The 26,712-nt window shown below is 48.6% G+C and overlaps 7 protein-coding genes across 7 annotated transcripts; 3 read left to right on the top strand and 4 right to left on the bottom strand.

The window, feature by feature from the left end:
• Positions 1–2,854: 2,854 nt before the first annotated feature.
• ABOM_002667 (amino acid transporter) lies at positions 2,855–4,482 on the top strand (the record flags this gene model as incomplete). The annotated part of the gene is made up of 5 exons (XM_022529797.1): positions 2,855–2,986; positions 3,047–3,308; positions 3,362–3,553; positions 3,609–4,000; positions 4,060–4,482. The coding sequence occupies 5 exons, from the start codon at positions 2,855–2,857 to the stop codon at positions 4,480–4,482; spliced, it is 1,401 nt and encodes a 466-aa protein (XP_022391668.1).
• Positions 4,483–7,591: 3,109 nt separating this feature from the next.
• On the bottom strand, positions 7,592–8,767 carry ABOM_002666 (uncharacterized protein; the record flags this gene model as incomplete). Its single annotated transcript, XM_022529796.1, has 1 exon — positions 7,592–8,767. The coding sequence occupies one exon, from the start codon at positions 8,765–8,767 to the stop codon at positions 7,592–7,594; it is 1,176 nt and encodes a 391-aa protein (XP_022391669.1).
• Positions 8,768–11,723: 2,956 nt separating this feature from the next.
• ABOM_002665 (D-serine ammonia-lyase DSD1) lies at positions 11,724–13,159 on the bottom strand (the record flags this gene model as incomplete). The annotated part of the gene is made up of 4 exons (XM_022529795.1): positions 11,724–12,148; positions 12,204–12,687; positions 12,746–12,862; positions 12,920–13,159. Coding segments are annotated over 4 exons (1,266 nt in total), but the record flags the coding sequence as incomplete, so codon positions are not given.
• Positions 13,160–13,930: 771 nt separating this feature from the next.
• On the bottom strand, positions 13,931–15,321 carry ABOM_002664 (N amino acid transport system protein; the record flags this gene model as incomplete). Its single annotated transcript, XM_022529794.1, has 3 exons — positions 13,931–14,567; positions 14,606–14,924; positions 15,006–15,321. The coding sequence occupies 3 exons, from the start codon at positions 15,319–15,321 to the stop codon at positions 13,931–13,933; spliced, it is 1,272 nt and encodes a 423-aa protein (XP_022391667.1).
• Positions 15,322–17,885: 2,564 nt separating this feature from the next.
• On the top strand, positions 17,886–18,305 carry ABOM_002663 (gamma-glutamylcyclotransferase family protein; the record flags this gene model as incomplete). The annotated part of the gene is made up of 1 exon (XM_022529793.1): positions 17,886–18,305. One exon carries the CDS (start codon positions 17,886–17,888, stop codon positions 18,303–18,305), a length of 420 nt encoding a protein of 139 aa, XP_022391671.1.
• A 339-nt stretch (positions 18,306–18,644) lies between these two features.
• ABOM_002662 (aminobutyrate aminotransferase) lies at positions 18,645–20,310 on the bottom strand (the record flags this gene model as incomplete). Its single annotated transcript, XM_022529792.1, has 4 exons — positions 18,645–18,884; positions 18,957–19,409; positions 19,462–19,808; positions 19,866–20,310. 4 exons carry the CDS (start codon positions 20,308–20,310, stop codon positions 18,645–18,647), a joined length of 1,485 nt encoding a protein of 494 aa, XP_022391672.1.
• Positions 20,311–24,335: 4,025 nt separating this feature from the next.
• ABOM_002661 (uncharacterized protein) lies at positions 24,336–25,153 on the top strand (the record flags this gene model as incomplete). The annotated part of the gene is made up of 2 exons (XM_022529791.1): positions 24,336–24,600; positions 24,648–25,153. 2 exons carry the CDS (start codon positions 24,336–24,338, stop codon positions 25,151–25,153), a joined length of 771 nt encoding a protein of 256 aa, XP_022391670.1.
• Between the last annotated feature and the right edge of the window lie 1,559 nt (positions 25,154–26,712).

Below are 26,712 nucleotides of genomic sequence, written 5' to 3'. Positions count from 1 at the left end.
TTCCCCGATACTAGACAGGGGCTGATATTGACACCCCTGCCAATAGAAAATTCCAGATTATGTTCTCGACGGTTCGTCAGAAGGCGACCGTGACTTCTGTCAGGGGGCATAGATCAATGGGTCGCTGAAGGTGCGATTATCTAGGCTTTGAATGTTCGCCACTGGTTGGGATTTGGAAACTGAACGATCGGATGAAGAAGTAAGTGTATGAAGGCGGCTTGGTAAACCTTCCAAGTATATCGGGCAGTGCAGGATCGAGGGAAGGGAAGATTAATCTGAAGTGTTAGCCGGACGAACAGCCTTCCAAAACGCCACGAACGGCAAACATGCCATATCGGAGTAGGCGCTGAGGCTTGAGTAACTTTAAAATTTATCGGCAGCGTTCCCGACTACACGCATCGGAAGGGTTCCCGGCCTCTTGTACGGAGTAGGACGATGAGATATGCCTAACTATCCTGAGATGACTTCATCTTGAGGATCTGAAAAGACGGCAGTTCAATCAAATGCCTCAGTCACTGTGGTAACCAGTGTATAGAGCAATCAAGATGTACCCCACTTTTTGTTCGTTCCAGTAGTTCTGCGACTGGTTTGACATGGATCGAGTTGAAATCCAGTACCCGGCCATTATCTGCGTGTGACCCCACATTGATGGTCGAGCATAGGTGTGGTGACGATTGGTTGAACCTGTCTCTAAAGCGCGTGGACTAACTATTACCACTCCGGATTGCAAAGAGAGAGGGTATACAGCTGCTCTACCGAACATTATGCCCAAGTTTGTCTGTGCTTCCACCGCAACATTTCATGTGCTCCCAGTCGACACATTTTACATTGCGTAGTATCATATTACGTACACCGTTATCGGCGTAAGGTAAATCAATTCCCAATTGGGAATGACGATAGGCTGAAACGTCCTAATTATCGATAGGAAGCCGGAGATTCCTCTTTGGGCATGGCTACGTGAGAGGTTCACAATATATCGAGACTTGTCCGCACCGGCGTATATTGCTCCGTACGCCAGAGAGCTCGAGAGTTGAAGTGGAGAATGGTTCTCAGACCTCTCCATTCTCTACCCCACAGTTGACATTTTACCCACAAGACATTCCCAACATTCAACAGCAACCTAGACCCACCTAGAGGTCACTGCTTTAGCTATGACCTGGGGTACCTCGAGGCTGGCCGACGTCATTCCTTTTGGATCCAGCTACCAGTGGATCCATTGCATGTCTTTGGAGGTCAGACGTTGTCTGTTTTGACACATGACGTAGTATAAAGAGGGTCCTAGCCCTGACCCCAACAAAGCTATTGCGGCGATGCTGCCAGTACTAAATGAACCAATGGTCACCGTGACACTTTCCTCTGGAGGCAGGGGCTTGAAGGGATATGTTGCTGACACTATCTCGTCGGACGGATGAGGTTCAATTCTCGCAGCAGTATGAAGCAGAAACGATAGACCTGCTTTTTACTTTTTAAGTTAGCCTCACTACACAGGGTCGCCTTCTGGGAGACGACTTATGTGCATAAAGATGAGGTAAGCAACTTCATGTAGTTCACGAACGATGGTATCGTATGATTTTCCACATTGGTTTTAGACGAGACGAATTCTCGGGAACGCTCCCGTAGTTCGTTCCGCAGTGGCTATCTGTGCAGACCAACCATTCTCCGTGGAAAACTCAACCCTATCTGTTAATCAGAGTTGCATCTTCAGTGGCGGGCGGTAGGTCAGGCCTAGCCGGCCGACCGGCTGGCTTGCAGGCTTAGTGTGCCATTTAGAAAACTTAAACCTGCACGAAAAGTCGGTGGGAGTAGAATAGCCTGAATAGAAAGAGACCCCGGCCGCACCGCAAAGCGGCACTCGAGAGGCTGGACCTCGAATGTCTTGTGGTGAAAACCAATGGCTGATATCCCGAATTTTGACTCGTTAGAGTTCTGGGCCTGCAAGGGATGCATACCAGGGAATTTCTGGAAGTAACCGTCGAGGGCTAGACTGCGGCGTCTTGGTCTCATGGAGTAAATTGTACACAGTCCTGTGGCGAGTTCGCGCCGTGGTGGCTTTCCTGCGGCCGTACAATCATCTCGAATGATCTGACTAGGCAGGCTATTCCCGTCAACTGTTACCTGGTGCGGTGTTTCTACCCCAGAGATGACGGTTCCGGTGGTCCTGCCGAGGTCGTCCTATCGTATTATTCGTGGGGTCCCCCGCAATCACCGGTCCGGTTCATCTGGGGGATCTTCGCCACTGGATACGACTCTGAGAGTTTTAACTCGACCCTAGTCGGACACGCCCCATACTCGGCCAGGAGACATCATGCCATCCCTCTGCCACCATTCGCTGGCGAGTCTGTATGGCCATCTGGAAGACGGCCGGGGGTGGTACCCATCCCTCGTCCACGCGTGCCATGGACTTCGTATGAGGGTCAGCACCTGCGCTGCGTGGTGTTAGCTCTCCAGAAAATCGAAATACAGCGAATAAGCCTGCTGAGTCCTTCAGCCGCACACCGAGATGACATAACCTGCGGAGATAAACCACCCTGGTTCTGTTTTCCAGGGCGGGTTGATTTTAATTAGAGCGTACACTTTGCGGAAGCTTAAGCGACGGGATTGGGCGTTAGGGTTTTGGCGTTCCGCTCTCGTGGTGGTCGAGAGTTAACGCGTTCCCTGGGAAGGATGAAGGCGACAGTGGCAATTTAACTTTCCTGGCATCTGTCGCTGTATGTCCTGGGCGCTGCAACTGGACGCTTCAAAAAGGATACCGGGGGCATAGGGATATAAATACTCCTCATAAAACACCTGTCGGTTGTTCCCTTGGACACTAAATTGAATTATCCTGGGACAATTGCAACCACAAGTCTTCGATATGTCCGAGAAAAAGCAAGACGAGATCTTACCCCCCGAACTGGGCCACATCGAGTATATCGAGAAGGGTCAGGGTCCCGATGAGGATGCGGTTTTTGGAGAAATCACCGAAGAGGGTCCCAATTATCGCAATGTATGCGCATCTCGGGATTAGATATCATTCCCTCAGGGAATTAGCTAACCGTTTGATTAGGTAGGATGGCTGGGCACCACAGCCCTCATGATGAAGACCCAGATCGGTCTGGGCGTTCTTTCGATCCCGTTAGCCTTCGACACCCTCGGCATGATCCCAGGAGTCATTGTCCTCTGCGCGATTGCTACGATTACAACATGGTCCGACTATATCGTGGGTGTCTTTAAGTTGGCCCACCGGGATGTGTATGGGATTGATGACACTGGGGCCCTCATGTTTGGGTATCCCGGTCGGATTCTTTTCGGCGGGGCATTTTGCCTCTGTGAGTTTCTCTGTAAAGAGTGAAGGATCCTGGCCCTTCTAACGATGGATTAGATTGGATTTTTGTCGCTGGCTCTGGAATGCTTGGGATCTCCATCTCGCTCAATGCAGTCTCCACCCACGGCGCTTGCACGGCCATCTTCGTGGCTGTCGCCGCTGTTGCGGGCTTCATGCTTGCGAGCATTCAAACCCTCGGTCGTATCAGCTGGATCGCATGGGTTGGACTGTTCGGCATTCTTACATCGAGTAAGAGTTATTCTGCCCGGGTGCTTCAAATGAATGATTTCTCACATTACCACAGTCTTCATCGTCACGATTGCTGTCGGACTCCAGGAGCGCCCATCTGCAGCACCACAAGACGGCGTTTGGGTCTCCGACTATAAGCTCGTGGCCAGCCCTACCTTTACCCAAGCAATCACAGCCATCTCCTCGATCGTCTTTGCCTATGCAGGTACCCCGGCCTTCTTCTCCATCGTCTCCGAGATGCGCGAACCCCGCCATTATACCCGATCCCTTGTTATTTGCCAGTCCGTGGTGACGGTGGTCTATATTGCCATCGGCTGTGTGGTATACTATTACTGTGGATCCTACGTTTCCTCACCAGCCCTGGGCTCCGCTGGCCCGACGGTCAAGAAGATCAGCTATGGCTTTGCGCTACCGGGTCTCCTGATGACCACACTGCTTGTCATCCATGTAAGTTAACCGTGAAGGGCAAGGGTTGACAGAGTCTTGATTTACTAACATATTCCCAGTTACCCGCCAAGTATATTTTCATCCGCCTCCTGCAAGGCTCGAGGCACCTGACCGCCAATACCATGATCCACTGGGTGACCTGGCTCAGTTGCACTTCGGGTATCGCGATCGTCGCATACATCATCGCCAGTGCGATCCCCGTGTTCAATGACCTGGTGTCCCTGGTTGGCGCCCTCCTGGGCACTCTGATGTCCTTCCAACCGATGGGCTGCATGTGGTTATATGATAACTGGAGCAAGGGCAAGATCAGCAAATCGCCCAAGTGGATTTTCATGGTCTGCTGGAGTGGCTTTGTTATTCTGTCCGGCACTTTTCTGATGATCGGGGGTACGTACGGATCGATTGTTTCCATCATGGACAGTTATAACAAGTCCGGTGGCTCGGCAGCCTGGTCCTGCGCTGATAACTCCAATTCGGTCTAAGCGGAATCAACATTGAATCCGAGACCGGTGCTCTTCGTTGCACCTAACCCACTGGGGGTGGCTACTTCTAGATGTCTATACAACTTACAGGTGATTGCAGCCGGATTTGGTTTATAGATATAGAGATATCTCGATCTATATATTACAGCCACATAGACGAATGTACATATTTAATCAAGTTCAACAATATCCCATATTCTATAGTTCTTTGTTTTACTACCCTCAAGACTAGTAGCATAAAAGGTGTCGCCATGTTGGTACTACTCAGGACAGTGAATGGGCTGCCCCAGGCACCTTGCACCCATGGAAACTTCACATGACCTGCTGTTTGCTTGTTTGCTGCTTCTGGTTTGCAACTCTCCTTCTGTTTCCATCCCCTCAATGCCTCTTTCTCCTTCCCATTCTCCACAATAACTGTGCCACGATCTGGCCGTCGTAATGCTAGCAGCGCATAGCTGCGTGGCCTAGTTGCCACCACCATTTTGAGGCATCGTCCAGTGTGCGAAGGGCATCGCTCTGATGACAGAGCCTGGGGAGCTCACCATGAGCACTCTGCCCAACGGGCCGCTTCGAGCCTCAATCGAAACAATGTCGTTTCTTAACAGGAGCCACGAGGCCGCCACCCTTATTTTATCGCGCCGTCCAGGGGGTGAGGATGCCCTGGCGAAGCTCACTCGGATTGAGAAACCATCGGTGAGAGTGACTACGTACCGTTGTTTTTCGAAATGATTGTGAGCCTCGTGTTCTAACTTGTCGCTGTTGACTAGTTGTGCCTCCTGTGACGAGAGCCACCTGGAGCGAGTGTGAACGCTCCTTGCGCAGTCGGAACTGCTAGACCACATAACGATGCCTCTATGTTCAACATAGACACACACCTACATCTGCGCCAGGGAGCAACGATGAGTTCAAATCTTGGATCAGCCAGATGTTTGTCATGTTGTGTGTCGGGTGTTGCCCCCGTTTGACAGAATGATTATTTGGGGCGGAGATGGGGATGGGGACTTTCAATTGTCTGCGACGTTGCCTGCAAAGGTTCCTCGTCTACGCCATATAATACAGGCAGGCTTGGAGTTGCAAGCACATAACTTGCCAAGTGCTAGTCCCCGTCGGATCTGTCACTTGAGACCTGCTTGCGACAGGCACTTTCTTACCAACGGGCACATTGCACAGGCACTGGCAGTTGCTCACTTGAGTGGCTATTGTTTAGGGAGGCAGCATTGGCTGTGACAACCAGTCATGTTCCATATTATACTGCATGAAGACAATCTACATTCTATTAGCTCTATACCGTTAGAAATAGATGTGGGGATTGGATACCTGGGCGTTGCGCAAGATTAGTACGTGTTTCATGTATAATAGTCCCAAGATGGAAACCCCGACGATAGATATTCTACATATATATTCTACCTACTCAATAACACAATGGGCTTAACAAGAGAGTCCTACATGGCCATGGGACACTCCCTCAGGACTCATGCTTTATCAAAAGAGACGTTGTCACGTGCACCAACAAGTGGCCGCTGTGTAGAGACTACGACGATAACGATGGATGGATGTGGAGTATACCACCGAAGGAAACCACATGACTACCCTTGACCACAATGCTACTGCACCATAGATGTGTTTCTAGGAAGCATGCCAAGGACTTAATGGCGAATGTAGCATAGCTGCCTATGGGTTTCTTGTCAGGTCGTACAAAAAGACCACATTCAATCCTCGCAGCTTTATGCTCAGCCATGCATAGCGTCACGTGGTCCAGTAAAGGCCTGTGCCTTACATTAAGATTTCACGGGAGAGGAATATATATCTGCCTCATCCTGCGTAAATCAGAAAATGCCGAGAGAGTAAGTCGTCAGTCGGTATTTATCAACAAAGCTTCCATTCATAGTCCCCCCTTTCACCGCGCGTATGTATGTATAGCTATTAGTTGGCTTCACCGGCGAGTTGCTGGGGAGCGTGCGCCTTCTTTGATTACAATGATATCCGATGCATTATTCTCATGGGTGGCCAAGACAGGCTGATAGAGTTCTTGACGCCCCAATACATCAAAAGATACTTAGATGTGCCTGGTAGCACAGGGTAAAGCAAGCTCTATACCAGCTCGAGACAAAGTACAGTCATGCAGGTCAGTATTTATTCCTGATTTAAGAAGTATACTAGGTGAAGGAAAGATAATAGACAATAGATCAAGCAAGCCACGGCACACCAGAATGCTATCCACAGATGGGGTGGCGCAACACGCTCGGTACTCGCTCAATGTCTAGGTATGCACCCGATATGGTCATTATAGCTCGGCGTGGTAGTTTAGACATATCAAGAACATTTCCGCGTTTCGGAAGGTCGGTGTAGTCGCATCCGCGTTTTAGATGTATCACCTCGCTTGTGTGGGAGTCTCCATGGGTTACGCCATGGTGCAGCGTGGTATTCGGGTATTCATGATGCAGCCACTACTCTCTGTCTAGCTCATATGAGGTCCCTGTATGCTATGGCTAACCCAAAAGCTTAGTTTAGGGTTACGTCCCACCCTGTATCAGATAAACCCAGTCACATGTATTTGTCAGTCGGCGGTTCTTCTAAATCGATAAATAGGAAACATTGCACGTTGGCGATAGACCACTCGGAGCTAGACAGACGTCAAGGTTGCCCACATTAAAAACCCCGTGTGATATCCAGTATGCATTGTCACCATGAGGGCGGCCGTGGGGGTGTACAATGACTATCAACGACAAGATAACTATATGATGAGCGGCAAACATCCGATGATCTAATGCAAGGGGCGGAATTAGTACGTAGGGCACCGCATTGGCGATGGCATCTGGCCCAAAAAGGGACTATCGGAGTAGACGTATCATCATATTCGGACAGAGTATGTGCAATCGAGCCCCTGTTCTAAACACAAGAGTTTAATTACTAGTATCGCACCACTCTCCGCGATAAGCTCACTCATTCCGGGTCCTGGAAACCTAGAGCTAAATATCCCGAATTTTCTGGAATTCATCTCTAGCAATCCATAATGTACAAGCCGGGGACCCCTTTCCGATGTAGCGAAAGAATATTCACACGAATAAGAACTATATACAATTAACCCCTAGCCTCCAGCCCATCAACCTCATGTTGACTTTGCTTTCGACCCGTTGCCCGTATCCGGACGAACAAGGTAAAGAAACTTGAAGAAGTTCAAATAGGCAAGCCCCGTATAAGTCACAGGCACATAGCACGCTCCCCGCCGAATCCACCACATCGCGACACGCGCCGCCCAGTCCGGCGACACAATCGCCTTGCCCATCTGCGACTCAAACGCAGCGGGTACAATATGCCGGTAAACAACGCGTGGATCGTCGTACAGCGCACGCGCGTAGGGCATAAACGCGCGCTTGGACGCCGAATACCGCTGCATCTCGGGAATGCCCCATGCAGGATGGATCTCGATCTCGCTGCCGACGTACCATATCTCCGGGACGGTCTTCCTCGGGCGTGCTTCCCCAGCCGCGTTCTGTTCCAGGAACAGTTCGATGAGACGGATCGTCGAGGCACAGTTGGCGTCCATGGCGTCTAACCCCTTGGTGCCGTGGGACAGTATGAGGATATCGGCGTCTTCGAGAACGGGTCCGACGCGCGAGAAGTCTTGGTGTGTCCAGTCCCTGCCGAACCCTAGTTTCCGGACTTCTTTCACCCCTTCCGCTAGTAGTTGCTTCTCGATTGCGCGGCCGAATGCCCCCGACCCGCCGGTGAGCACTACCCGTTTGTTGCGGACGAAGTATGCGGTGCCTGCTACCCAGTCGAAGAGCTTCACCATGGAACCCATGTACCGGTCGGGGTACACGTGGTGCAGGGCGTGGAACTCGGGGCCGACGAACAGCCAGCTGCGGTCTTTGGGCACTGTGTCGAAGGCGATGTGGTTCGAGTCTCGTCCACTCATGGCGATGACCACCATCGTCCGAATGAATTCAAAGGCGGATACCACGATCAGCGGCGTGCTGTCCGGGGTCCCGTTGTTATCTGTGATTAAGCTGCGGGCAATGAACCAGCCGACAACGCTTCCCAGGATCTTGCTGAGCATCTCCAACGGCAACGAGATCCAGGCATTCTGTCGTAGGTATCGGTCGTTGAACTTGAGGGAGCGATTGTAGTAGAGATGGTGGAATTGATGGCACCACGACAGCCATCGCAGGAATCGCCATTGCGACTTGGACCACTGGTGGAGGAGGTAGTGCGCCGTATCGAAGAAGACCGAGCCGGTGATGTACAGGTAGAAAAAAGACACGGCAAATGAAAGCGGAGACATGATTGACTAACAATAGACTTGTGCTTTACTGGTTTCATCCTTCGAGTTATTCTGGCGAATTGATATAAATAAGGGCTTTGAGGACAGTAGGGCAGGCATCGCAGGTGCAGGGCAGCTTCAGGGACTTCTGAGACACTAGCATCGCCACGAGGCGTAGTCGATACCAGGTGGTCGAACCCCATTGTGAGGCCACTGCTCTGAGACATGCCCTCTTGGCCTTCGTGACGTGATCCACTATCGCCGGCTCCAGTTTGGTTCATGGTGGCCGTACTGGGGTTTGGGGACATGTGCTAAAGGTAACTCCATGATGCGGCAGTTCTAGGTATCGTTGAACTGTTCTAAGAACTTGGTATTTCTTAGGTCTATCACTCTAGTTATAAGAGCTATGGATTGAAGCATGTGTTGGGATACCATCACGCTACAACGATCAGCCAAGAACCTTGTTCGGCCACCAGAACTACATAAAAAATTTGCCAAGTTGCAGTAGGGCTCTGATCATCAGATACCCCACGAGTGGTAGAATCAGAAGACCGCTACAGGGGCATGTTTGCTGTGTCAGGAAGTACTTTCCTAATACCAAACCCAACCATAGCGATGCCTCAATGGCGGCATTTCGAAGGAGGAAAGAGATACCGAGCTACGCCCTTCCTTTGATCAGAACCCACAGCATGGGATTTCTTTGTCACAGTCCCATACCGATTGATAGTAGCCTAGCAGACTTATAGCGCCATGCATCCCGCTAAAGGCACCACCCTACCCTTCATATTCCACCCAGGGGCCCAAAGACTCCACTCACTTTACATGCTAAATGTAGTTAGTGCGATGTATTACTCATGGAATACACATTCCGTAGTTTGGCATGGACATGTCGCCATGTTTGAGATTCATTCCGATACGCAGCACCCCCAGAGAACGAAGTCGGCACGAACAACCATGGAGCAGTTCCGATCTCCGACCGCACGTTACTGAATCAGGTAGAACGACCAACAAACAGGGATCTGCGACGCGGTTGATCGTATTTTATGCCTGTTGCGGATTAGTTCACCATGGGTTACTAGGTTGTCAGAGCAGGGTCCAGAAAGCCAATGTTTTAGTGGCTTGGATCCGTTTCATATCCAGAGAGAAAATTGGTTGCGGTGAACCCCATCCATTTCCCAGGACGTTTCGGATTTTTCCCGTTGGGCGAAATCAGCCTTACTCCACCAATGTGTTAGTTTCTAGAATGGTATTTGTCTAGTGTCGTTGCTTGATCTGGGGGGGTTCATTCGGTGCGTCCACGTCTACATGTTAGGGCAATACCATACAGGCGAGAATTAACCAAGGTGCAACATGTCCCCAGCCCACAGTTAGTGTAAGGGGTTACCCAGAATTATTCCTCGGTATTAGATCTGGGAAATCTCGGGCTTGTTTTTCGCAGACCAGGAAGCGAAAAACCATTCAGAGCCAAGGGTGGAATAGTATGCCCCACCGAACGCTTAATGGTGGAGCCAAGCTTAAAATAAGTCTGTTCAACGGGAAGCCGTTCGGCCTATCGGAGACTCAACCCATTTCTTCAGCCCTAAACACCTCGTGGCAGTGCATACGAATACGAATGCGGATTGGACAATGGCTACCTACTGACGAGGAAGACTTCGATTCAGTAGGGGGGTGGCTGTGGTGTGACGGGCATATATGTTGTCAAGGCTGCGATACTGATTACTGATAAGATGGGTAAGGGGCTAGTCGAGGTGGGAAATGTGGGTATCCGTTACTCAATATATGTTAACTAGCGCCCAAAAAGGGCGGAGGGTGGGATTGAAGGATCTATAATACGAGTCCGTATAGCTTTCATGGATGTCTACGACAAAGTCGGAATGGTGCAGGTTAATCTTCTTGGCGGGATGGTTAAGGATCAATTCCATGGCTGCCTGGGATGAAAGGTAGTATCTTGTAAGTCTCTTAGGCTGCCAGATGCAACATCTCATTTTTTCCCGCTCCCTTCTGTATAGTCCCTTTTCCTTTCTATATACCAAGAAAATTTCGGCGCCAGTCTGTGCATAAGCTACGGCGTACCAGCTTGCGAGAAAGTACGAGTACGAGGTGGTTCTGTTTGTCACAAAGTGGATTCTTCGTGCCGAAGCACATCTCAATCACGAATCAACAATACAGGATATACCCCAAAATCATTGGTCTACAAGCCAGACCAAGGCTGTCCCTTAGCCCTGTTTCTTCCTGATATGATAACCTTTCAGCTTAAGGAACGGATCGAATGCCTTTGGCCCTAGAGTGTATCCCATTCCTGGGTTCTTCCACCCGGTCCATTCCTGATCCTACATGCGGTGGTTAGTTACTTCATTAGCGTAGGTACGAGGTGCCATTTGAGAAGATAGTTGAGGTTTGTAGCAATCAGGAATTCCAAACTGGCTTCACTTTGCAGGGTATTTTTGCCTCGCGGCGCTAGCATAATATCCGTTATTCTCTGGAGTAAGACCTTGAATTCTACCACAGGTCAACTATTATCCTATATTTTCCTGGAGTTTCATAATTTCCTTAGATGTCATGTATACTCCAGAGACATTAGACTTACGCACGGTTGTTGGGTATACTCCAGTCCCTTGTATGGTCAGTTAATGGTGAGATGCAAAGAGTACGTGGATGCTATCGCTATAGGCCAAATATATATCCAGAATTGCCACACGAATTCAAGTTCTTCCCTTCTAATGTAGGCAAGAGACAATGAGCTAACACAGAACGGGGGAAGGAACAGCCTGTTAATCGTGGCATATGATAAAGTCGCTTCGGTTTTAGATATGACGAACTAAAATGGTTTCGAACGATCTATAGTAAATGTTTTACTACTGGCATCACAGGATGTGTTCATTACAAATCCATGTTCAATCTGGATGATAAATAGCATCCTTCAATAAGTGCGGTTTACATCTGTTTCAATCAATATACATCATGTGTACTAAGACAATCACCAGCCCTTCCATGGAATCCAGGTATCGCGCACAATGTCATTCTCATCCACCACATAATACACGTGAAAAGCAGCCGCAGTGATGCAAGCATGTTGACAGTACAGGGTTATCTTTTGTCCCACCCGAAACACATCCTCAACACTCTGTGTGTCCCCAGCCACCGTCGGTTGGTCCAAAGGAAGACCAAGGATGCCATGCTCTTGAGATAAGCGGACCACGTGCCAATCAGGTTGCTCAACAACTTGACCAAAGCCTGGAATCGAACTGGTCTCTCGGGACAGGGCTATGGCACCGGCGTTGATGAGAGCTTCGTTGCGCTCAGGATAGACGCTACACACGTCGGCTAGGATACGCACTGCTTGGTCTGTCCGGTCTACTAAACCGGTGCATACTTGCTGAAGGTCAAGTGCGGGAAAATTACCTAACAGAATAAGTCAACTGACGTGATAACCCATATAGGTGTAAGGCGTGAATACCTGCATGTAGTTCTATGATACATCCCTCGGGGATTCTGTCTTTGATAGCTTGGATCGCATGAGCAGTAGGCGTTGATCCAATAGATAGAACAAAAGAGCGATCAGTCGATGGAACCACCTGTGAAGCAGCTAGAGCACCCTCCAGCTCAGACTGGAGGACTACATCCACCGATTCCCGATCACGACATCCATATGAATGACCCGCATGGCAATAGAATCCATAGATCGATACTGCGAATGAGCTCTCCGCGCGTTCGATGACATGGCGTAGACGCGGGGAATTGTTCATAAGACCAGCGCGGTGAGAGCCGACATCAACCTTGATGAAGACATCCCATATCTCGAGTCCTGGATTCTGCAAGGAGAATCGCTCCAAAAGTTCGATCTGCTGCTCATTGTCGATCATGAGCAGGATTTTGATTGATTGCCTGATCTTCACGAGCCGTGGGAGGATACTGTCGGTGATAGGCAGCCCGTAAAGACACTGTCGGTAGTGAGCTCGCTGGTTCAGCTCTACAGTTCGGCGCGTACAGTATTCTCACCTCGTCTAGGACCCCTTCTGTGACCAAAGGCAAAGCACCTTCGATTTCGCAAACTGTTGAAGCGACGATCTTGCGGTATTTACCGCCTTCTAGCATCATCCGCGTCACTTCAAGACTCTGTTCAATATGTGTTATTTTATATACTTGTACCCTGGGTATAATGTCTATACTTACCTTGAGCGTCTTAACGTGCGGTCGAAAGGAGATGCCAAGCTGCGAGACATCGTTGTGCAGGCGTTTGATGTTGCTCTCTATGACAGGACGACTCAACACCAAGGCTGGTGTCGGCAGGCTGCAAATAGGTCTATCCAGATAGGACCTGTGGGTTTGAAGAGATACATCCATTTGAACGCTCAAGTATGATACGCAATGTGGTCGGTTGTGATGGTCAGGAAGTGAAACCCAGCTCGACAGAACTGACGTTTCCCGACCGGATTTGCTTGGCGAGAGTGGACCGGAAATCAACACAAATACGGAAAGGTGAAAATAGAACAGATACTAATTATTGCACTAAACTGAGAGAAGCCTGTTGGAGCCATGACAAAACTATTGTCAAATTGATAGCGGCTACGAAGATGACAGCGCGGTAATCGGCCGTGCCGGGACGGACCAATGAGACGTCATAGCGCGGTGATGATCTAAAACAATGGATGTTAAGATGAAGACCTAATTTGACATCCCACGCTCTCGAGTATCCACTTTGTGACCACGACCCGTTCCGAGATAGCATTGACCTCGCTATCTACTCAATATTTGGGGAAATCTAAATTATCTCTAGTCGTGCGGGGTAAGCACCGACCTTGGTGATCGCATGTAACTTCCACAGAACCCTATCCTTCGAGTCCCCAGCTTGTACACAAGGAAGAGTATCTACTGCTGTTGATCTAACCTTTCAGCTATCGTAGGCTGGGTCATATACCTTGTAACAATGCATAATGATGGAATTATCATCTCCGCGCTATATACGTTTCAAATCATATAGTACCTCGTCGAAAGAGTCCCACCTAGCCTTCTACCATGACACTGGGCAAGGCCACCAGCAACCAAATACAGTTGGCAAATATGAACAATCAGCCAAGCGTGCTATACAGGACCACACGTAAATGCACCATGAACTTTGCCGGTTCGGTAGTTGTTCCTCTTTGAGAATAATGTGAGTACACCAAGATTCTAGCGAAGTGTGGATTAACTTACTATATCATCGATGCTGGAATATAAACCACAGACCAAGACAGCCACACCGAAGAGGAAAACTAGTCCGTTGGCGATACTGCGGAGTAGGTTCTCCTTGGAGTACCATTTCCCCTTGCGAAGGAGCATGAACCACATTACTGGAGGCAGGTAGAAGGAGAATCCAGAGGTGAAAAGCGCTGACACGATGGATAGCAAGTCTGAGAAGAAAGGAATGGCTTCGGCGATGACCCATGCTATTATTGTAATAACGCTGATTAGGGTAAGCCATGTAATCCACCCCCCGGTCGTATTGATATACTTGGTGACACTGTTGGTATATATCCGTTGATGGATTAAGCGACCCGCGACGATCGTGTTGATGGCTCCCGAGATGAAGATCACAGGTAGTGCTACGCCAAATGCAATCCTGCTCACTAGCGGGCCGGCGGAGAGAAGCGCGGGGGACTCGACGTCCGGTCCGACGAAGGCATAGATGGTGGCCCCTGTAATGGTGTAGATCGCTATCTGCAGGAAGCCGAGCGCCCAGATTGACTTCTTGTAGTCCTTTGGGGTGTGCATTTCATCCATGAAAGAAAACTGAGTGGTGGCGAAGGAGTAGGCAAATACTATGTTGCTGATGGCTATGAAGCTTGGGAAAAGCTTGGATTTCCTTGAGATACTGCGGACCAGTTCACGGCTGACAGTCCACCGGGTGCATCCGAAGACCTGATTCCTGTTGCGATGATAGTAATGCCAATTGCGGCAACGATGGAGGCGAAGTCCACGTATCCAAGCCAGGCCATATCGGCAAAGGATGAGGGAATTGACAGCAATAGAAGGATGATGGCAGAGACACCACCAAACAGAAGTGAGCAAATATCGCTTCCCGTGATGTGGCGGAAGGCAATGGTGCCAGTTAAGCAGTGTGAGCCTGTTACAAAAATGACCGACAGAACGAGCATGATTGTGAGTACTTCGTATCCAAAACGACCTGCCATCAAAGTCCCTACATCCCCATAATGTCGTATGGTTGGATGGGCTAGCTTCACTTCTCCAATAATGTACGACGTGTATATCGCAAGCATACCAATTCCAACCGTGCATATCACACCGGCAACCATACCAAGGGTAGCAAACGCCGCGGGGAGTGACAGGGCCCCCAATGCAATCGCTTCAACGATTAATAGGACCGTGAGCTGTACCCATCCCACCCGGTGGTACTTTATTTCACCGGCCTCAATAATCCGTTGTTCGACATCGTCCACCTCCTTAGTGATCCTGCCATGGGAAAATGAAACTTCAGAGGTGGGAGAGTCCGGCCACTCGAGCTTTTCCTTGGGTGTGCTGGTGCGGTCTGCCTCATGACTGGCGACATTGTCCGTGATCTCATCCTGGTTCCTCATGCTGTTAAGAGATTTTTAACATGCGATGTAGGGGAAAGAAAAGAAAGAGCTGAACATAAATTGCAACCCAACTGATCGGAATTCGAAACATGGACGAACGAAACACTTTTTGACGGTAGCATCGAATTACCCCGACCAGATCGGGACACGGTTCCACGGAGATCTCCGGGGGTTTGATGCATTTCTGGTACTGAATACCATCTCGTATCGCCTGTATGCAAGAAATCCCTTGCATTGAGAGCAATGGCCTCGATTAATCACGACAGGGCTTTGAAATGACGTATCTGACTCTGCAGATATTGAGCTCATACTCCGCATCCGGGGTTCTTTCCAACTCCTGAATCAGCGCGGTTCATCATCTGATTGGTTTCCGGTCGGATGGCATCGCGGACCGACCCACTAATCTAACCTGACCAGGAATAGCGCATACCTGTTCAATATCCGCGCCTGCAACCGGCCTGTTCACTTCGCTCTAGATCTGGTGGACTTGCACGTTTTTATGTAAAAGTTGAGTCTTAACATAACCTCTGGATAGGTTGGAAATTACCGGTACTGTTTTCTGGATTCCTTGGGCCATGCTCACCATCCCTTGCAGATTCTATGCGGCCAAAGAGTACGACTCCAGCTTGCCCAAGTCACCGACAAAAATATGCTAAAGTTGCCCACAGTGCGCAGCCGTGCGGATGCTGGCCCTATCATATCCGACTCGCCGCGGATACTAAACCTTCAGTCCGCATCCGCACCGCGGGGGCTCGGATCGGATTCGGGATGCGATTGCGGTGCGGAGTTGCAACGATTAGCTCTACTACATCACAAACAAGATTCATGTCGTCTATCAATTTCAATAGCGGATAGCTGGAACCGATGCGGGGCATGAAGCACGTTACTAACTATGCGGTAGTATCCAGAAACTCCAGGATTTCAATGCGGGGGAAATGGACCCAAAGTCGTATCTACTCTGACCATGCTCCACTAAACCTATCTCGTCCTGTTGAGGACTATCACACTTTCGGGCAATGTCCGTTTCACGCCTGAATAATATGGATCATTGTCGACAAAATAGGATCGGATAAGCAAGATCGCTACACCGTGAGAATGAAATAGGTAAAGGTGACACGTAACTCTCAACTTTATCTCTGAATTTCAATTGTTGAACTTCAACATCCCACAACTCGGGCTACCTTGAGTCAGCCATGCTTCCTCGCACATCCCTTACGTATACATATGTGATCGCTGATCTATCTCCCTTACTTCCATCTTACACGTGGTCAAAGAAAACTCTGCGTCTGCAAAAGCTTTCTTGGCATTTCTTTTGCTCACGCTTAGCCATCAAGCCCCTTGCTTTAGGTGATACGATAGTTTGCCTTCCGGTGGCCAGTCTTGTTTGCTTCCGTATCTACGTTAAAGCTGCTATCAATTCCTCGCAGTCAACTGAGTTTCCATTACAAACACCACACGAGGATGGCTATCGCCAAAGCTAACTGTTCCAACATACGGAGTAGATATACGTGCCTTTTACGGGCCAGTAGTACCTCGGCGCATGCCACCCGCTGCCTAAACGTGGCTTAACCTTCTTCTTTGTTACTGATTCTTGCTTTTTTTTTATCTTTTTTGTTTGAAGTCGAGTTTCCTGAGAGGTGAGGGTACATCGAGAAACGGTACCCATCGATCGAGTCCTCGTATTTACCTCTCCTAGCGTCGGGCCATATTGCGAGGAGAATATATAGGCCGAAGCCAGCCTGCAGCTGCGATTGGCCTAACCCCTAAGAAAAGCGATCCGTGAAGTGACCTTTCTACTATGAATCGGCTACGGACAAGCATTGATGTATCTACCTGTTAACCTGAGGGGGCTTTGTAATGCTGGACTACACACCCGTTCAGTGACATAGATCCAAATGCAGAAATAAAGGAACCACATGTCGTGTAGATCGGAAGAAGCTGTAGGTACTGTCACACTAGGGATATAATGTCATGTGGTGTCCCAGCGCTCAAGTTACCATTACATCAAAAGTAGTCATCAGATGTGACTCGCCTACAATGACTCGCGTCAGTAATGTAATTATTGCACCTACACAGATTACAAATGTCAAACACTTCTTCCTGGCACTCACTTTTCCACCCCATCTTTTTCCTCATCGCGTCGCTGAGCACCGAGCTTACATTAAAAAGGCCCATTCTATAGCATAGGAATTTCATATATTAAAAATGGATTTCCTCGCTGAACTCGAGAATCTAGCCATCGAGGCTGAGAACGAGGACAACAGTCCCAAGACTAGGCTAATCGATATCCACAGACTGCCTACTCAACTCAAGGCACAGAAGCGAGATTATACAACGACCTATCTCGTGAAGCTTGAAGGGCTACTCATTAGCCCCTCAAATATACAAGAGATCGCAGGGCTACTAGCACCACCACCACTAAAAACAGGAGAAGGAGAACTTGGCGAAGCAGCTTCTGTCTTATCAAGGGCACTACCAGGCTCGCAATACTCTCAGCGTTATCTAACTATACACCGACCTTTATTCGAATTAATATGGCAGATAAGCATCTGTCCCAATACAGCATGTCACCATGCCTTGGTTCCGATATTGATCCCACGCTTCCTCATCATCGAGCACAAAGTATGGATGAAATATTCCTTCCTGCTCAGAACCAGTACCCCGTTTGGTACTTCTTTTACGGGACACTTGCCGACCCTGAGATTCTTGCGCGGCAAACCTCTCGCTCGGAATTACCGGTTCTTCGACGGGCTACTGTCAAAGGTGGTATTATTAAGATGTGGGGTGGAAAATATAAGGCTCTTATCGATGGTCCCTCCTCAGCGATTGTTGATGGGTGGACATATGAAGTTAACTCGGGAGAGGAGGAAGAACAGCTCCGGTACTATGAGACTGACCAGTATGAGGTCGTGAGGTGCGAGATACATATATTGGAGAGTGGGGTTCTCGTCAAAGGTCTTACCTTCAGATTCATTGACGATTGATACCAGCTAGGAGTGCCAGTCCTACAGCGGACTAAACGAAGTAAACAGAAGCATCGACATTTTGAGATGTGCTGCTAACAGTGACTCATTACGTCTAGTCATACAAAGGCAGTAGATTACTTATATTTCCTGACCGGCTTGATCTACTGGGATTGTTAAAATTGCCTAAATCGCTTAATATTTCAATTGGCTTATTGGCAGCGTGTACCGACTTAGTATACAGCTTAATACTTAGCTCTTTAGGCGACAATAACCACACGGCCTTGGACACATCAATTACTGGGATTGAATCTCGAGTGCTGCGCTTATTACTTAACATTTCATAGAAAATATATGAAGTCACCCAAGTACCCGTTTCACTACCAACGCTGTCCGTTCAACGATCAAATCGATATCCGCCTTGGTAGCATTGTACGGCGGCGCAATCTGTATAATATCGCCATTCTTTCCATCGGCAACTCCGGTGCCAGGGATAAATGAAATTGAGTACTCCGACAGTCCGGTCTTGTGGATAAGAGGCGCAATTTTCTGCTCGGCCTCAAAGGGCTCTTTTGACTCTTTGTCCTTCACAAATTCGATCTGCGCATGGTATCAGCAACTGCTTTCCGACTCCACATCCGCATTACTTGGATTAAGAATGACAATACTCACACCCCAGAAGAAGCCACGACCACGGATATCACCGATATGTTGGTGGTCGCTAAGTTGTTCTTTCAGGCGGCTGCCCAGATACTCCCCCAAGCTCCGGACGTTCTGTAGCAGATTCTCCTCCTTAATGATATTTTGGACTTCATAGGCCGCTGCGCATGCAACTGGGTGGCCTTGATATGTCTGACTATGGATGAACCCGCCAGTGCCTTGCTCAAGAGCCTCGACGACCCTCTTGTTAACCAGCAAAGCCCCAATGGGGGCGTAGCCACCTCCCAACCCCTTGGCAACTGTCTGGAGATCGGGCACAACGCCTTCTTGTTCCCAGGCGTGGAGCGTGCCGCAACGGCCCATGCCGCTCATCACTTCGTCGAGGATGAACAACGCTCCGTGGCGATCACAGACTTTCTTCATTGCCTGATGATATCCCGGCACTGGGGGAACGCAGCCCAATGTCTGTGAATGCATGGCTTAGATAGCCGAATAAAGTATTTAGATGGAAACTCACTGTTCCTGAAACCGTTTCTGCGACAAACGCGCACACGGTAGTTGGGCCGACGGCTTGGAATTCATCCTCCAACTCTTGTGCCAGTCGCGCAACATAGTCTTCGTCTGTTTCTTCCGCTCGCTTTCCTCTGTATGCATAGCATGGAGATACGTGGGAAACATTCGTAGTTAGTATTGGTGCATAAGGTGCCCTACGACCCGCATGTCCTCCCACTGAAAGCGACCCAAGCGTGTTTCCATGATAGCTTTGACGACGGGCGATAAATCGGGTCCTGGAAGGTTCCGGGTTTGGCAGTTCAAGGAAATACTGACGTGCCATCTTCAACGCAGCCTCGATCGCTTCGGTACCTGGTGGCACTATGAGCTACATGCTCCGATGAATTGGGATAATTCATTACGTCATACCAGAGCTGACAATGAAGGCTTTAGATAGTTGATTTTGTGTCGATTCAGATAACAACGTCGCCAGTTTTTCCGATGCCTTACTGGTGAAGAATGGAGCGTAGATATAGCTGAAGCTTTGCAACTGACGCATTATGGCATTATTGACGCGGGAATTGTTGTGGCCGATACATGCGACAGCTGCACCACCACTGGCGTCAAGAATCTCCCTTCCACCCTCGGCAATGAGGTAGTTTCCATTGCTGCCTACTATTGTCGGCGGTCTGGTGTCCAGCTTGGAGTGAAGTATGGCACTTTTATCTCCTCTCTTTGGGTGAATAGGTGTGTGGTTTTGTTCGCCGTCGCGCCCCTTGTCTGCCTCTGCCTCCAGCGGCTGATGTCTTCCGACGGTCAGAGAAAACCGGCGAAGAGAGATGGACCCTTTCCGGGCTCGCGTTGCATCGGACATCGACCGGGCCACTGTGGAACGCATGGTCATGGTAATATCATGAAAGAAGATCACAGATCAAGCGAATGAAAGTAGAATCGACCGGGGCGAGGACGTAATGATATAGTTAGCTTGACCCAGGGTAGTATTAGGCGACTGGAGCACTAAATCACATATCTTGGTCCCTTAACGGGCTGATTGCACCTCTTAGATTCAACGGGTGTTGGGAAGGCGTATCCTTTTTGGTTATCAAAGTCCCTTGCGGGTCCGATTTGTTGGATCGCCGAGAGGACCGCAGATAGACGAGAGGCCTGAAGAGTCGGATAGCTCCCACTTCCGAGCATCCGACATGCATGCATTTGCATTCTCCGCACTGCCCCTCCCTCTTTCTCGTTCCAACTCTTCAAGATCCGAGCAGGGAGGTCTTTGATAAGAGGAACTAGGCGTCGATCATATTTCTCACCTTTTCTGAGCTACTAGTACTCATGCAACCACCTTGCATACAGTCGGCCAGCTCCTTTTTCGCCGACTGCCCCTCGTCAAACATGATGGCCTGCACAATGCTTGATTTATGTCAGCCTTTTATAAGCTTGATGGAAATTTCTCTCGATATCCTACTATCAAATCGATAAAGTACATAAAGACATAATTCTATCAGACTTCTAATTAGACATTAGGCCAGCGTAATACTACTTTAACTGTGATCTCATTCCCTGCAACCAACACGGTGCTTGGCCGCCCGTCAAGCAGAGCTGCCACCTGTTATAGGCACTTCCATCATTCCCACTCCCACACAGGTCTTCTAGCTGACGACGGTGGATTCGCCGAGCGTTGTCCGTGGCAGCAATAGCTCGGCCATGGCTGTGTCGTGAAATCTCGCGGCGGAACATAGGTATACTAAGTTTCTTGTCAGAATATCCAGGGCACATAGACAAGAATCAGGAACCAACAGTCTGTATGACAGCCCCCTCCCGGTATAGCCCTGTCTCCAGAATGATTCCCGGATGCCCGAACGCGAAACGACTAGATCTTGGGTCGTTGGATGGGCTCAGTGCGGAGGACGGGTCAGCTCGTTCGAGTTCTAGAAAAAGAAAAGAAACGGCGTTAGCACCATGGAATGGCCTGCATGCAATACGAGGGGAGCTAACTATCACTGGCACACCGTCTCCGTCTCCGTCTGATGTACTTCCATATGACTAGGAATGCTGAAGGACTTGTTACAAGGAGGGTAACTAATGCGATGATAGTCTCTGGAGACCACGCCATCGGCAATGATTCGAATGCATAGTATAGGACCTTAAATCGCAGGTCTTCTTTACGATACTTTATATATAAGACAGACCAGGCTAACCGAATTAGGTCCGAGTTGTCCCTACATGTATTGTAGTACAAAACCACCAAGCCCACCTAACTTAATGACAGGCCAGAAACTAGTCCCGTGCTAGGAAATTTCTTTTCGGACCACAGCATCGCATCCGCAATATGATATCATTATACTCCTTGACTCTGGCCTGTCGCTTTTTTCCAGAATCGTGGCGGTGCTGTCGTGTTTTCTGGAGGGCCGCGCGCCCCATCCTTGAATTATACTTGAAGAAATAATTAAATATTAAATGCTTACAGGTCGACGAGTTCTCAAGTAGTTCGAATTCTAACTTCTCAAAATCAGCACTTCAACAAGTGTTTAAGCATCCACTTTTCTTACCGTTTAATACGGGATTAAACCCAGAAATTTGGGAATTTAACATGATAAGTTTCTTAACAACATCGACTCTTGAAGCTATTCTTTGAAAAAAGATTATAGATCTGAAGGCAGCAATCTAATAAGAACTAGTTAAGTCGGAAAGGTTGAACCATTAGGCAATTTCTCTTCAAGTGTACCAATGAGTGTCCTAGATGCAAGCTCCCGTCCCAACTGCCAGTTGGCTGCACAATGTGGCTACCCAATGATAAATGAGGGTCGCATCTTAACATTAATACTAGTACCTACTATAGAGTTCGGCGCCCTGTCGACCACTACCTTTCCAGCTGCAGAGTCATCGAGGCCGAGCTGCCTGGGTCTCCAGTACTTCAAGGGACTATGTCCTTCCTTTGCTTTGATCACCGAACTTTTGGATAGCTCAAAGTTGTATATAGGTCTAATGACCGTTAACTTTTGAAGCGCGGGTATCGCTATTCGGTGCAAGCACACTAAAATAGGCAGATTTAGCAGAATCAGTTATCCACCTTGATGATTGAAGCTGTTTTCATAAAATACATTTATTCCTTAGGAGAGGGAAATCAATCCCTGTTATCCAGGGATATACCTTGCTACCCCCCCTGCGCCAACACTCTCATCCTTGAAAGTCCGTCAGACGCATGGTTTATCAGAATGGGTGCAGCCAATGAGCCCTCTTGTCTTCATACACGATTAACCCTGGTAATATTTTGTTCCTGTCGAAATTACATCTGCAGCAAGCATGTCCGTCACTCAGCTGTGCAGGATAATAAAATCCGGATGTTTCTCTCGATTGGCGCTGCACGTCGAGTCGGCTTGCTAGCTGTCTTGAACCCAACCTTCCGCCCACAGAAGGATATGTAGTACATACTCAGGCTGGACTCTCCGCTTCCGCAATCAGTTGTTCAGTTACCAGTACCAGCACAGCCACCGGGGCCATAGACATGAAACCCGAAGGCCCAGGCTAACCTTTTTGGTCGGGGTGCAGCGACCAAACCTTCACTTTCTGGCTCACTAATTACGCCATCTGCAAGCCACCTAGGATACTCAGGGGGATTTACTAGTACTGCTATCATGGAACATTCGCAGCCGTCAAGATCTCGATAAGTCCCTCACCCCAAGCGGGGCACCCCTTCATCGTACCTACATTACGATGTATTGTTGATGGGACCGACGCAGTACTAGTAGATCTCATACAATATCCAAGACCAGATCCGCAAAGGCTGCCAAATACCACCTCAGGTTAGCTCTCATTCTGTACTGCTCTCCGCGTCATACAGTTGTCAATCACCCCATAGCAATCATAGCATCCCCGAGGAGCGAATCATCTGCACCATCTGTTTTGCCAGTATATGAGTCCTGCTCTTAATGGGCGTCATGGCAGCGATATCATTTTGTTACAACAAATTCAATTTATGACATACTTATAAACCTTTTCTATGCGTATTGTATATTTTCTTTAGTTTCAGAAATTTACTACTACTAATACTGTATTTCTAGACTATTTTAACTATAGTTTTATAGAGCTAGAATTATAGATTTAGAATAAAATACTAATATTCTGAGTCTATTCCTGATAAATTAATGGCAAATACTATACTGTTTGTTATATATTGCCTAATCAGGCCTAGTATCCGCACACGTGGGTCGTGAGGAAACCCCGAAAGAGGACAGAGCGGCGAACGACAAGAGGCGGAATGACACCAGGAAGAGGAAAGACTCATAGTGGCCACTCCGCAACAACGGCTCTCCTCACTAAGTCGATTTACCGCCTAGCAATATACTGCATGGCTCTCTCTTTAAATATAAGATTATTATATAAAAGGGCTTGAGAAATATATACTATATATATTTCTTTATATTAATTATAGAATTAAGTACTGTTTCTAATAAAATCTAGATAAAAATACTAAATATACAAATATAAGTGTAATACCGATATACAGTATGTTAAGTCTAATATTAAATACTTCCCGCTAACTCACCGCCTTTTTACCAGACTCAATTTAGGGGCCGTAGTACCTAAATTTAGGGTATACTATATAGTTTTTAGGGGCCGTAGTGCTAAGATTGGGGGGCTACTATATTTAAACTTGATTCTAATTCTATATCTAGCAATACAATCTATTACATACATTATATACCACTATTTCCCAGTTTTTTTTGTATATGTAGGAGCTAGACTTTATAGAGAAATATATAAACAATATATATTTCTTAGTATTTATACCGATTGCTTATATATAAGTACAGAAATATTAAATACTCGGTATTAAAACGGGAATTCTGCTGGCAGAAATCGATAAGAACCCGTTGTTGCGGAGTGGCTGCTATGAGCCTCCGTAGACGCGCACGGGAAGATGCAGAACGGCGACTGCAACTAACTACTACTCTGTTCCACCTCCTTGACCAGTGCCACGAAGATCTGTCACGGGAGATCCGAGTCGAGACAGATGCGGCCTTGACAACCCAGGGCAACGTGACTGACCCTGTCAATCGACTTGGACTGAGTTCCCTAATCTCCAAGACCGAATCTGGGAGAGACTCGAGCGTGCAGTTGACTTTACCTCACGCCCACTCTTTCCCTCCGATACCCAGTTAGACTTCGTCGCAACAAATATACGGGACCGGCCGATTTACTCAGAGACAACTCTGCGAAATTTCAAGCGAGACAAAGTTGATAACTTTGTTGGAGAGATTATCGAAGCCTTACAAGATGATGAAACTTCGCGACGGGAGTTTGGTATAGAGGGTCGAGTCGCGTTCTACGACCGCACGAACTCAACCTTGCTGGATGACAGCCTGGAACAGATGCGTCTCAATGACGCACCTGACGCGCCCCATCAACCACCAAACACCAATCGCCGGGAAGGCGGAAGAAAAAGAAGGGGGAAACAGGTGGCACAAAGTCAGATGATGGCACATCCAGGATGGCGACGCAATCGCCGGGCCGATCAGTTCTGTGTTCACCTCGTGGCTGACGAGCGCCAGATACCAGTTTATGTAGTGGAGTTCAAAGCACCTCATGAATTAAAGGTCGCTGAACTTGTTGTTGGCTTTCGTGAGATGGACCTGGGGCGCGATATTATCAATCAGGAAGGGGACACATTCGAGTGTCATGCTACTACTCTTGCTGCTGTGTCTGCTTAGATATTCTTATGCATGCACTGGCTGGGGAGACCACTTGGATGTATTCGGATGGGAAAGACTATTGTCTTTCGACGTATTCAGGCGAATTCTACTGTACTTCAGTACCACTTGTGCATCCCAAACCAAGACGTGCAGACAGACGATAAGAGCCGTCTTCACCGGACTGTTGTGAATCAGATGCTTGGATTCACCCCCAAGCACTGGCCGCCGAAGCTCCATCTTAACAGTGGTATGATGCAGTATATAAAATCCTTTCGACTTGGGAAATCGAATACAGGACTATCTTGCATGATATCCTTCAAACGATACGCAAGGAGCCGCCGTTCTCGAATTATCGGCCTTCACATTGGAAACCAATCCCGAAGATGTACAATACACGTTCCCGCGCTCGCTGTAATCCAGATGTATCTACCCCGCGAGACTCTCCAAGTGAAGATAGCGACAGTAACGATGGGATGCCTTCGTCGTCTACCGCACCAGCCACGCGTACATCGAGCCGCAGACAAGGGAGTAAACATCAATTAGCTAGTAGGCGAGAGCAGGCACCCCGTGACCGGAGGAAAAAAGAACGCCCCTTCTAGAAACAACGTGCAGAGATCATACTGTACTATAGCTTGCATCCGCGGTATGGCCAACCGAGGTCGCCTCGATACCAAGTGCCCCAATCGGAAACTCTACGGTGGTCAGTGGCATCCAATGGACACGCGTGGGTTCACGCGCAACCTGTATCGTCAACTTGTCCAGAACCGAAATAAGGATTTTGAACCACTCCACATTCGTGGTCGCACGGGATATCTCTTAAAAGCAACTCTATTGTCTCACGGATATGCCGTGGCTATCAAAGCCACAACAGAGAAGGAACATACCCTTATAGCAGAAGCAGATAACTATCACGGCCTCCGTACCTTGCAAGGGCATCAAATTCCGGTCTGTCTAGGCAGCTTTGTGCCAAACATCGAATTATATTGGTACCATGGTGAAATAATAACGCATATAATGATCCTGAGTTGGTCTGGAACTCGTCTTCAGCGAATACCCAACAATGAAAATTTAGTCTGCTTCTACGAAGAGCGCAATCATTGCCTGTCCATCCTCCAGTCACACGGCGTCGACCACAAATACAAAGAGTGGCGTAATATGCCAAGGGACGAATCCACCAGACGTTCGGTTGTCATTGATTTGGGGGACGTGGAGTGGCTCAAACAGCCCAAACGGCCTCAGGCACTTCAACCAACAACGGGCAATTTATGTCGTCATGCCGTGAGGGCGCCGAAAAATAAACGGAGGCGCCTTCCCAGTCTGCCTGCTGCCTGCAACTCGTGATGGCCCGCTTAGAGCAGCTGGGTCCTTGTTCGAAAACGATTCCTCTCTCTTGGCAATCGAGTACCAAGCACTAAATCTCCTTTGTCTCTTTCATGCTATCCGAGAGAGGGCGGGCGTGGGATTGCTAGCCGAGGATTACGGTAAGGGCCACAGTTCAGCAGCGCCTGCACCAAGGTACCAGAAAATCTGGAGGCTTTTTGATGGAGAAATCGTCCTCATCCACATTTCGTGCCAGA

This window comes from Aspergillus bombycis (genome assembly GCF_001792695.1).
Source record: "Aspergillus bombycis strain NRRL26010 chromosome Unknown contig00019, whole genome shotgun sequence".
Classification (NCBI taxonomy): domain Eukaryota; kingdom Fungi; phylum Ascomycota; class Eurotiomycetes; order Eurotiales; family Aspergillaceae; genus Aspergillus; species Aspergillus bombycis.
This window is presented reverse-complemented; position numbering and strand designations above follow the sequence as displayed.